This window comes from Urocitellus parryii, chromosome 6 (assembly GCF_045843805.1).
Source record: "Urocitellus parryii isolate mUroPar1 chromosome 6, mUroPar1.hap1, whole genome shotgun sequence".
Classification (NCBI taxonomy): Eukaryota; Metazoa; Chordata; class Mammalia; order Rodentia; family Sciuridae; genus Urocitellus; species Urocitellus parryii.
The window spans coordinates 182,499,793-182,513,039 of NC_135536.1; the positions used below are offsets into that span (position 1 = coordinate 182,499,793).

The window sequence follows — 13,247 nt, forward strand, 5'->3', positions numbered from 1 at the left end:
TTAAGGAAATTCTAGCTACCTCCTTTGCATTCTCTAAAGGACCTAAGAAGGCTCTGCTTAAACAATTCTTGGAAGAGTCATGAGAGCATGGTTCTCCCATAGTTATTCAAGTCTAGGTTGCCCCTGGTTATAGCTCCAATTTTTAATTCTACTTACAATATTACATCTTCTTATGTTTACTGCTCTATATGGGAGACATGTACCAAAACTCTTCTTACCTCTTCAGATTACAAGTGACCGTAGACCATATTATATATTATGTATCTCATAATGTTTGTCATACTTATATTTCTCTTAGTATCAAGGAGCTGAGATGAAAAAAAAAATCAATATTCCTGTTGTCATCGGTAATGTGAGAATATGTCCCCTTATGAAGAACTATTTTCAGCTGTACTATGCATTTATAGTGCTACACAGGTTTTCAGAGACAGAATTCACATTTTATGTCTCTAAATATTTTCCTGCTTAATGCTTAGTCATCTTAGGAATTAAAATATATACATTTCTTAGAGGAAGTTTATTTTTTAAGACAGATGAAAGACTGTTAAGTGATTCATTTTTAAATGTCTTATTAAAGTATTTTTCTTACATTTCCTTAGGCAATACAAAAACAATCTCTAAATGCTTTGTTCTTGGCACACTACTCCTATTATAACCTTTCTGGTTAATAAGAAACATGGTTCTTTATTACTGAATTCTGATTATTTATTACTGAATCTTGATAAGATTCTATAGAGAAATGAAGAATTTTCATGATCAGAATGTATTTACATGTCATTTTTCTCCAGAGGAAAAATAAACTAATAGGAATGAGGGTTTTTTAAAAAAGCAGATGTTTTATTTACTACTACTTCTAATGCCTTAGAATCTTGATAAAATAAAATTTCATGTTTACTTTTACCATTATACTGAAGATATTTTTGTCACTGACATTTTGAATACTAAGAAATTGACAAATTACTCCTTTAATTTTTTCTACATGTGAGGTATGCATGACTATCCCGTTGTAGAAAAATGAAGCTGAACTTGACCAAAGTTATGTTAAGTGTTAGAGCGGGAATTTTAAACCTGTTCCATCGTATAAAGCCCAAGTTTATTCTGCTCTACAGGCCTGGAGCCTATAGATTGCTTTAGCTTCAATAATATTTTCTATTTTCATGCCCTGCATCTTCTTCCAGTTCAGGGGCCAGTATGACCTAACCTCAATATTGATAAAACTCTTCTTGAAAGTAGCTCCACTTATTTAACCTGCTCCTCTACCATAGCTAATATTAACTTTTAAATAAAAACCTCACTGCTCACTGACACTATTATGAGGTCTAAAATGAAAACTCATCTACATAACAGCTGACTGACACCATAATATAAACCAATAAAACCATGAAAGAAAGATACCAGAATACATTTTGAGGTAAGTGGTATAGAATGCTTTTATTTAAATAAAAACTTACCTTAAAGAATGTTTAAAAAGTTAAATTAAATTACCACAAATTTATTTAAGAATTTCAAAACTACCCATCTGTCATAAATGGCAATAATTCTAAGTTATTTGGGATGTCTTTGGTAATGCATTCTTTTTTAACAGTGGCATAATATTCTACTAGATGGATGTGCTTACTTAAACAGTTCCCTTTGTGATGGCTATGTGGGTTCCTTTCCATTTTTTGCTAAAGCCTTGTACACACAATTTTGCCTGTCTGCGTATATACACAGGATAAATTCCTGGCAGATAAAATGGTGTTCTCTGTAGTGCTTGCCTACCAGCTGATAACTCAACAGGACACACAGAAACCCAGTGTGCAGATATTATTTAGTCAGCACTTTTTCTGTTAAGAACTGGCAGTGTGTTAATTAGCCACTTCCACAAATCAAAGGGACAGTCAGTCCAAAGGTAGTCTTTGTAACCATATCCCTATTTCACCCTAGGGGAAAACGGGAGAGGAAAGTGGCTGGTCCCATTGAGCCATTATGCACAGGTTCCTGGTGAAAAGCAGGGACTAAGATCCCTCAGTTACTGGGTTATTACCCAATTCTGTAAAAAGAAAACTAGCCTATCAGAGATAGACTGTTTACAAGAGACAGGCAGATCTCCACGTCTCACTTCCATGAGTCACTTGACTGGGGTCTCAGGGTTCCTTTCAATATTAAAAAAAAAAAAAAAAAAAAAAAAAAAAAAAAAAAACAAACTGGGGAACAGAAATAGCAACTAAGGAAAGGGATCCTGGAGGATTCACATGGTATAAAGTTATTATGAACTTCCCTCCCTCCCCCTCAAGAAACCAAACATCAAATAGTTGACAGTTACTTCCTTCCAACTAGTTCATTACTTCCTCTGGGAGAAACCCTCCACATATCATTATAAACAAGAACTTTATAAATAAAAGAATGATAGTAAACTAAATATCCCAAGTGACCAATATATAAATTGTAAAGAATTGGAAAGATGTTTCAAGAGATCAAACATTTTACACAGCTAATTTGAAATAAGGCTCTGATTTGCAATCTTCATTCCATTACTCCTATATTGAGAAGACCTGAGCAAAAGGAAGAATCCATGTATTGTCATTCAGAATACAGTCTGTTAACACAAGGAGAATGGAAAACAGAGGCAATAGGAAACTAACAGTGATTAAGATGTGAGCCAACACTGCCAGTGTCCTCTCATTAACAGCACAAAGCACACTAAAGGTGTTCACTTGAAAGAAATGGAGCCACTTACCTGCTTTTCTTTCTTCTGTATTTTCATTTTCATCTATTGAAGTAAGGTATTTATTTCTGTAAAACATAAAAAGGCCAAGATTACAATAAAACCCAAAACTAAATATTTTAGATTATTTCCATAGTAACTGTGACACACAAGGAAATCAAAATTGGGGATTAATTCCATAGAACATGATGTTCAACAACCTCTGGATCCCTAAGTGTAGACCTAACTACCTTACAACACCCTAAGTTACTGTTCCAGATGGGATGAAATCAAGAAGATATTGTCCTTGTAGATCATATAAGTTATAAAAGATACTGACTATTAAAGCTAGGAAGTAATGAAAAGTCTCAATAACTGAGAACGATGGGGAAAGGGGATGGAAATAAGGTCAGCCCTCATCCCTTTTAGAAGAAAGCCAATAAATAATGGCTACAATGGACAAATCACTATAACCCATAGGAATACAGACATTAAGAAAGAAAGCTAAGGGGGTTCAAAGTAATCTAAGGAGTGAGACAGGAAGAGTTGGGTTATCAGATGGGGCAGGCATGCTTACATTTCACTGTAAGTACTCATATTATGTTTTAAATCATCTACATTATTACATGATGAAATAAGTTCCATTACAATACTTAATATGATTTTTAAAAAATATTTATTTATTTTAGTTGCACACAATGCCTTTATTTTTATTTATTTATTTTTATGTGGTGCTGAGAATCGAACCCAGGGCCTTGCACAAACCAGGCGAGTGCTCTACTGCTGAGCCGCAACCCCAGCCCCCTTAATATGATTTTTTAAATGATGGATTTTATTCTATTCAGGACTTAAGCCCCCATCCCCAGTCCAACCATAATGACCTCACAACATTGGACTTGTCAACACTTGTTGAGCCTGGCTTTACAAGTGTGCAATGGAGAGTCCTAGAGAGAGGAAAGAACCCTAGTCCAGAACACCCAGAATTTGGGATTGCCTGCATCAGTAAATACAGAGACTGACTAAGGTCTGAAGCTCTCACTTCCCTCAGGTTCAAACAATGGGGGACAGACATCAGTGAATCTTGGCTTCTGACCTGAGGTTAAATGTAGACACTTGTTTTACACTTTTTGTTTACTTTGATTTCCTGGATATCCAACAAAGAAACAGAACACTGAGGGCCTAGGAAATTATTCCAGAGACACACAATTATTCTTAAGTTTCATAATTATTTCCCATATCCAAATGAATGTGATAAGTGAGCTTAAGTAGAGTTTTATTTAAATAGTAAGATAAGCATTTGAGGTGGTAGACATGTAATTTAGTTTGATTTAATTCTTCCATATTATATTTGTAAATACTAACATCATCTTGTACCCCTAATAATACACACAACTATAATATGTCAATTTCCTACAAAAAAATGAAATTTAAAGAGTCCTAGGTAAATTATGTTAGTGAAAGCTTATTTACTTTATTTCTCAACTTCAAATTATCAGACCCAGAAAAATGGCATTCTCAACAATCACAAACTACCACAAATCCTGAAATGAAGAAAGGAGTTTTGTGGGGGGAAATTCCAGCTAATAAAAAGGGGTTCTATTGGGGCTGGGGGTGTAGCTCTGTGGTGGAACACTTGCCTCATATGTGTAAGACACTGGGTTTGATCCTCAGCACCACATAAAATTAAACAAACAAATAAATAAAGATATTATGTCCATCTACAGCTAAAATTTTTTTTTAATTATTACCAATAATAAGCCAAATGTACTCAAAATTCTGACCAACAAAATGAAATTATTAAAAGATTTTTAAAAATTCACAAATGCCAAAAAAAGGTCTAATATATGAAGAACTGATGCAATCACAAAACAGTAAAGACACGAAAAATCCAATTTCTAGCAGGGCATGGTGGCACACACTTTGTAATCCCAGCATCTAGGGAGGCTGAGATAGGAGGATCAAAGCCAGCTTCAGCAAAAATCAAGGCACTAAGCAGCTCAGGGAGACCCTATCTCTAAATAAAATACAAAATAGGGCTGGGGATGTGGCTCAATGGTACACTGAGTTCAATCCCCAATAACCCCCCCACCCCACCAAAAAAAAAAAAAAAAAACCCAAAAAACAAAAATTCTGATTCAGTATCACAAACTAGCATGCAAATAGACAGATTCCTAACATTGTTAGGAATGTGGGAAAACAGATCCTATCTATCACTGCTAATGGCACTTTTAACTGTTTCAAGCTTCCTGAACATCACTCAGGCAATGGGCCACTAGATCTTTAAAATGTTCTAATCCTTTTGGGGCAGTTCCACTTTAAGGAAGATAACAAGGACATGAAACAGGGGGAAATACACCTGAGTCTTAGAAGAAGCTGAGGGAGGAAGTGGGTGGAATATGCAAGTGCTATCACAGTGGGAGATACTGTGAAGGACCACCACTCCTTAGGGCTGCCTCCAGATACTCCTAAGAGGAGGCAGATGAATTAAAGCCAGAAGACTGAGGAAGAAGTGGGGCTCAAAGAAAAAAGGTGATGAAAATTCTAAACCAAACTCCACCCCCCCCCTTGTATGTGTATGTGAGAAATCAAAGAGAGCAGGAGTTATGTGACTGTATGAATAACTGCTCTAGTTCACTGAAAGCAATCCCTGGCAAACCTCAAGTTATTACTGTCAGATCATTTTTAGCACCCCTATGGATCAACATATATTGGCTTATTACCACCCCACAAAATAACAGCCATTATCAACATATCAATAGATGCTCAACAGCATTCCTTAACTTTTGCTTCTCTGAATAGCACCTCAACCTAATCCTCCCTTAAATTATCTCTAGTTTTTAAACTCTTTTTATGATACTTAAAGAACACGCACATACATACACACAGACACACAGACACACACACACACACACCTATTTAATCATTTTGTAAAGCTAAATTTTATGTACCAGGAATAGGTGAACCGATACACCCTAAGCTTATACTTCTGCACAACACTGGAAATGATTTAATGGCTTTTGCTGATGTGCTGCCATCACTCAGAAGTTATGATTAGATCATTTTGACTTAATAAAGAACAAAGCAAGTAGTCTCAATACTTAATTAGAAACACATGATTCCAAAACCCCTCATGGGTAAACCAGGGAATCTGTCAACAAAGGGAAAAAAACCACATGTATAACTTCTGAATCACATGAAATCTGGTCTCCTCACTGCATCTCAATGTTTGGTTATGAATGCAGCATTTAATTACCTTCCTGAAAAGACATGCAGCCAATAATATAAAAAACAATATAAAAGTTCCCATTCCTTGCTATCTTTACCACCTAACAATGTTTCTATTTTAAAAAATAGGTGGCTCTGGCTGCTTCTGCTGCTGCTGCTGCTGCTGCTGCTGCTGCTGCTGCTGCTCCTCCTCCTCCTCCTCCATCATCATCATCATCATCATCATCATCATTTTCATCATCATCATCATCATCATCATCATTTTCCTCTTTAGTTAAAAACTTCTGCCCAACAGTACCTGTGCCATTTCCAAATTCCTCAATGCTATCTTATGGACACTTAAAAATAACAAACATCAGGTTCACACTATTTAATCACTTATCCACAAAAGTCATTTAAATTCACTGTATCTTAAGAAGTCTGCCATCCTAACAATCCCTAATCAGCAAAAGGATCTATTTCATTACTGGACTGGCTGCTGTCACAAAGAAAAATGCATACAGAGCAGATCTCTATTATAGCATATACATTCACAAAAGACGATAGTAGACGTAACTGACCAGGCATGTAGGGATAAAGAGTAAGTGGGAAGCAACCCCTCAAATTTTCTGCAATAAATGTATTTTCATAAATGCCCATCTTCAACCTTGAGGCAGGTCCTCAATAACCTCTGTTTAACAACAGTAGGGGTAAATAAGGCAATCCCACATTGTTATAGAGTGCTGATCTTAGAAGGGAATGTAATAAGACACAAGGAAAAGTCATTTGGGAAACGTTAATCAAAAAGCAGAACCTTCCAGGGGAATGCCATTTCCTTAAACCCCTATCCAAGCACCTCTTACCAAACCTTCTGAGACATTCATGACCATAGAGTCTAGTGGATGAGAAAGCCCTCAGTTTCCCATTTATTAAGCTGCCCTGTTTTATTTATTAAGCTTCATGACACAAATTGAACTGGATATTTTATATCTTTTGCTAGGCTTGAAGGACTTTATAAGAAGATTTTGGGGGTGGGGGCTGGTTGTAGTGATTGAACTCAGGGGCACTAAACCACTGAGCCACATCCCCAGCCTTATTCTGCATTTTTAAATTTAGAGATAGTGTCTCACTGAGTTGCTTTGCACCTCATTTTTGCTGAGGCTGGCTTTGAACTTGAGATCCTCCTGTCTCAGCCTCCCAAGCCACTGGGATTATAGGCGTGAGCCACCGTGCCCGGCTATAAGAAAATATTTTTAAAGCAGAGATGTGCAGTGCTAAAAATCAGAGTCTGAATCCAGGTTCCAATGAGATTAGAGATACAAAATCTCTTTCAAAGATTTGTCAAATGGTGACAATACCTGCCACACAGGGTCTTAGGAGAATTAAAAGGAGTGACAACTTATGGTGTCTGGTACATGGTAATCAAGAACTATATGGCAGCCATGGGTTTGTAGCTCAACAAATATTTGTTGAGGGAAGAGATCATTTTTCCTCCTAAAATTATAACTAAACCTCTCTCTATCCCTCCTCTCAATGAACAGGTTCAACTCGAAATAGTAACAACGTTAACAAACCCTTCATATACCTGAAATTTAACTTTCTTCCATATACTTTCCTAAAGCTGTTTTTAGAAATGATTCCCTAATTATTCTGACTTACTTGCAGCATTTAAAATATGAACCATTTCCTCTTTTAAAATTCTCATCCCACTGGTTTCTTCAAGGCCATTCTCTCCTGATTTCCCTCTGACTTCTGGCTTTACGGCTCTGCTTCCTCCTAGACTCCTCCTACCACAAAGTCCAGTTACTCTTCCCAGGATTCAGTGCTCTCAACAGCACATGGACTCCCGTTTCTACTCAACTTCCAAACTTTCTCTCTCTACACAATGACCACTGTAGATTCCCAAACCCAAGTTTTCCTCCTGACCTTGAAGTGGATGCATCTACCCAATCCCGTCCAGTTTTAATGAGGTATTCCACAGGTTCCACCAAAAATCCCTACAATTCTTCAAAACACTTTATATATATACACACACATCTCCCCTATTAGAGGTTAATGTCCCACAACCTGCCACAACCCCAAATTAGGAGTCATTCTTTTTCCTTTCTCTTAACTCCTTTAAAATTCCTCCAGTCCACTTTGGTTTGTTTTCACATTTTTTTTTTCATCATTTTTACCTGAAATAGCCTCCTAAGTCCCTATCTATTCTTTCTTTGATACATACAATCTCTCTCACCCACCCTTCTCAGAGTACAGAATTCTGTGTAAAAGAACTGGCCTCTGGTCCTTATCTATGTTATGACATCATTTTCTATCCTAAAATCCAATGATACTGAACACCTGCAGGTCCCAACCCCTGCCCTGTCCACTCAGGTCCTGTTCAGTCTGACTCTGTCTGAAAATTCTCCCATCATCATGCCTTATCTGGCTTCTTATGCTTAAAACTTGGGTCTGGTATCATGTTGTACACAAGCATCTCATGATAAACTATGACAGCAATACCACCATGTTGTCACTAGCTATGGAATAGAGCTCAGTGACTGTCATTTGTATTCTTACATGATTATTTGTGGGATGAGTAACTGAACAAATGGGAAAGCTATGTTGACAGAGAAGGCTTTCAGTTTCCGCTTTATCATAACTATTGAACTCTATTTATTTCTTTCCTGTTTATTTTTTCCTAATCCAAATTTCTCCACAGTCTTCATTTATACTTTTAGCTTAAGAATTTAACAATAACACAAAGCTTAAAACAGAAAATAATCATCCTGACTACTCCTCCTGCTCCTGATTCACTCGTCCCAGAGGCAATCATCTGATCTTCAGCTGTTCCCCTCGGCTTCCTTCCATCATTTCTAAGTCACATGTTATTCTATTGGTTTTTATATCAATTTTTACCTCTTCCTATAGAACAAAGTCAGGAAATATTTTTATAAAAGGCCAGATGCTAAATATTTTCGGCTTTGCAAGCCATACTGCCTCAACTGCAACTACATACACCTACCCCACTTACTGATGAGCAATGCCTGAAAGTGTAGAGTACCCCATCTATACTGTTTTGTCCTATGCATACATATTTGTGATATAGTTTAATTTATAGATTAGGCACAGTAAGATATTAATAACAATAACTAACATAATAATAATATTATTCTGTAACAGAAGTTATATGAACGTGCTCTTTTTTTTCCCCCCTCTCAAAATAGCTTACTATACTTTCTTTCACCTTTTCACTTAAAGAAAGAATTTAATGGTTTCTCTTTGGCGTAGTCAAATTGCCAACATCACTACTCTTGAGCTTTGGGGCCACTGTTAGTAAAATAAGGTTACTTGAACACAAGCACTGTGATACCTCCACAGTCAATCTGATAACCAAACAGCTACTATGTGACAGATGGACAGGTGTATCCAGTACACACAGCACAGATACACTGGAAAAGGAGATAATTTACATCTCATGGCAGGAAGGAGCAGGATAGCACAAGATTTCATCATGCTACTCAGAATGGCATGCAAATGAAAATTCAAGGAGGTGTTTTGGTTTTTTTGTTTTGAGGGTTTTGAGGATTGAGCCCAGGACCTCCGACATGCTAGACAAGCGCTCTACTACTGAGCTACATTCCAACCCCTTATGAATTATTTATTTCTGAAAATTTTCCATTTAATATTTTTGGACAATTGATTGTGGGTAACTCAAACCATACAAAGTGAAATCAGGGTCTAGAAGGATTATTGTACTCTGTTCTGCAGCAGTGTAAAGGCAGTTGTAGTTTCCAAGCAAGTGGATGTAGTTGTTTCAATAGAACTTCATAAAAACAGGAAGTTTCCCTGCTATGAAAAATGAAGTGTTATCTTTCCAATAGTTAGTACCACTGTTTATTAAATCAGTATTTAATTCACAGAAGCTATAAACTAACTACAGTATTAAAACTTTTTTTGTGATTTTTCTCCCCTAAAGATAATTGTTATCTCATTTTAAGATTAAATTTGCTTTCTATGAATTACTAACTTATACCAAAACTCAAATCTTAAACCTTAAAAACAAAACAAAAAACAACCTTAAAATGCTTCTCAATCTGAGTCAATTTTCTCTTATGGGTCAATTTATCTGGGGTCCTCCATCAGACATCATTTTCTCCAACCTGCTTCAAAACCACCTTCCGGAGTTCCTTCTCTCCATCCTCCTGGGATGCACCCCATCTCTCTCTCTCAAGGCTGGGCTTACAGGTTTCTGTTCTTTAGGTTTATACTCTTATTTTTTGTGAAGACTAATGTCCAATAACTCTTTATTTATCTGAATGAGAGGTGAGTTCTTGGGACTTTCATGACTGAAAATGTTTCTATTCTACCTTGATGGTGGCAAATCACAGGCTGGAAGTCAATTTCTCCTTGGAATTTTGAAAATACAGCCCATTGTCCTGCTCCTTCTACCATCTCTGTTGAAGAATCTGAGTCATTCTGATTCCTGATCATTTATTGGTGACATCTCTTCTCTGGAATCATCCTTTCATAATGATGTGCCTTAGAGCTATTTTCATCCATGATGTTGGATACCTAGTAGATGCTTGCACATTCTGGAAATGAAGGCCTTTCAGTTCTGAGAGATTTGCTTGTATTATTTCTTCATAATTCCTTCTCCATTGTTTTCTTTTAATGGAACTCCTGTTACTATATTTGAATGATGGATCTTTCAGGCTGGATTCTAATCCTGTCCCTTCCCCCCAATCTCTTCATGTTTTATTTTCTGGTAAGTTTCCTCAACTTTATCTTTCAGCCTATCCCATTCTTTTCTCCCTCTCCCTCTCATCCTTCCTTCCTTCCCCCCACCCCACTATTTATAGTTAACATACTTTTAACACTCAATAATACTTTTTGTACTCTAATGTATGTTTGTTGTTTTACTGGTTTGGGGATTGGGTGCTTCACATGCCCAGCCCTTTTTTTATTATTTTACTGTGAGACAGGGTCTAAGTTGCTTAGGACTTCACTAAGTTGCTGAGGCTGGCCTCAAAATAGCAATCCTTCTGTCTCAGCCTAGTGGGCTGCTGGGATTACAGGTGTGTACCACCACATCCAGCCTGATTTTTTATTTTATAGTCTCCTAAGCTCATGTCCACTAACCAACAATGGAAGAGCATTCAAATAACAAATGATCACTCTTTCTTTTCAAAGATAACTCTATGATTTAGTGGAAACATTTCTGTACAACTAGAATATTCAGTTACATGAGAAAAGGCTTCTGTTTTAAGAATCTCCTATATAGTCAAGGTCTGGATGGGAAATCATATTTTGCATTAAAGGTGGCACAGTACCAAAACACTTTAAAGTATTTTTAAAAAATCTATTGAATTATTTTAGATACTTGAAAGTTTTCTTTGGAGCTCATGACAATCTGTAAATTAGATCTGTGAAAATATGGGTATAACTTGGACAAAGTATGTACAGGTGAATCTTCGATTTTCTTCACTACAGGTTGGAGATAACATAACTTATACTTATGACTACAGATCAACAAGTAGTCATGTCTATAAAACCTTCTGAAAAGGAGCCATGAGGGCAGGGACGATATCTATTTCAACTGCTATTATACATCTACTACTAGTATTAGTGAATGAATAAATATGTTAACACTACAGATGGATTTAGCAAAAGTGAGTCAAAAGAAAAGGATCATACCAGTGCAAGGGAAGCATATGAGGCTTGGACTAAAATCCACCTTCCCAGGAATACTAGTGTAGAGGGAAGGGACAAGGACGAAGGGGAGGGAAAGGGGAAACACTGGGGAATGATATTGGCCAAATTATATTGTTATAATTATTAAATTGTGTGCATGTACAAATATGTAACAATGAATTATAATGCACCAATATAAATATGGAAAATAAAATAAAACCCACCTAACTTGAAAATCTAGGTACCTAACTTGAAATATCTGCCAAGAATTATAGTGAGAAGGCACTAACACTATCACCACTTTGCTTTGCTGGCTAGGAAGAATGCATTACCACTATTAACATCACCTTAAGACTACTCTTCAAAAAAACAAAAAGTGTTCTAAATATTCAAATATTAAAATAAAACCTTTGTTACCCTGCATGTGGGTAATGTGAGTCAAAAGGCAAGTCAAGAGTAGTAAGTTCAGTCCCTGCCTGTGAGAAGTCATAACCAGCAGTTAAGAATAACAACAACCTTCTAGTAAGGCTATTCGTAAACTCTTGTTACTGGACCAAGAATATCAGAAAGACAACTTTAAGTCTTCCCAGCATGGTCACTGCCTGTTGAATCACAAGGCTTTTACTAACTGGATGAATCTCCTCTGGTTATTTAATTACTATTGATTTTAATCAATGTCCTGTGCTGCTATAATTTCCTACTATAATCTGATGTACCTGAGATGATTCAAAGGAAAGAAGCACTCTATAGTCTAGAAACATTTTGACAATGTCATACTCACAGAATAAGAAGCAAATGGGATCTATTGGGTCACAGGGCCATATGCTTTAATCACTTTAATTTTAATGAGATACATTTTCATAATACAGAGGATAAATTTCCATATCAAATCCCAGTTCATTTCTTCAGACAGAGAAAACCATTTCTAACTTCTAATCTGGTGATAAAAATCACCTTGCCTGATTAGAATCACTAAAGGGAGCAGTAGAATCAAGTAGCCAGACACTTCCAGAGCTACCACAGATCACATTGTAAGGTAAAATCTGACTGTGCTTTGTTGTTGTTCTTAGACCCTCTACCATAATCTCAACGATGAAGATCAGAAATGAACAGACCTGTGAACATATGATTGAAGAACCAATCTCCTGACAGCCAAGCCCACTCCAGGCTCAGAACCCCAAACATTCAAGTTCCTATGTTTCTGGGAAGACAAAAGGTTTTTCAAATGACGCTTTATATTCAGTCCCAGGAGGCCTCACCAGCAATGCAAGACCTTTTGACTCATTACACTTTATGTATTTAATGCTTTTCATGGCAGAACAGTAACACCCTGTAGACTTAGGAGTGAAGACAGCTGTTCCGATCACAAGAGCGGCATGATCTGGGAAATTTAATCAGATTCCTTAGGTCTTAGTTTCGTTGACTATAGAATGAGTACAAAAAGAAAAAGCAACTAATCAGGCTACTTCATGGGTTAAAAAAAGTTATTGTGTTAACATCGAAATGATAAGTCCTCATACTAGGGCACCAAAAATGACTCTGAAGAGATCTTCTTTTCATGTTTGCAAAGAAAACACAGAAAGATATAAATATATATTTTAAAAAACTGTAAAAGGGTATTGGATATATTTTTAAAACAGCTATAAAAAAGAACAAACTACTGATATAGGAAACACAGATGAAT

At 36.5% G+C, this 13,247-nt stretch overlaps 1 protein-coding gene across 1 annotated transcript in view; it reads right to left on the reverse strand.

The window, feature by feature from the left end:
* Chd6 (chromodomain helicase DNA binding protein 6) overlaps positions 1 to 13,247 on the reverse strand; it is a 222,271-nt gene that overhangs the window by 159,705 nt on the left and 49,319 nt on the right. The window contains exon 2 of the mRNA XM_026383173.2: positions 2,720 to 2,775. Coding sequence (XP_026238958.2) covers positions 2,720 to 2,752 — 33 coding nt within the window. The 5' untranslated portion in view covers positions 2,753 to 2,775. The remainder of the gene's footprint in view (positions 1 to 2,719; positions 2,776 to 13,247) is intronic.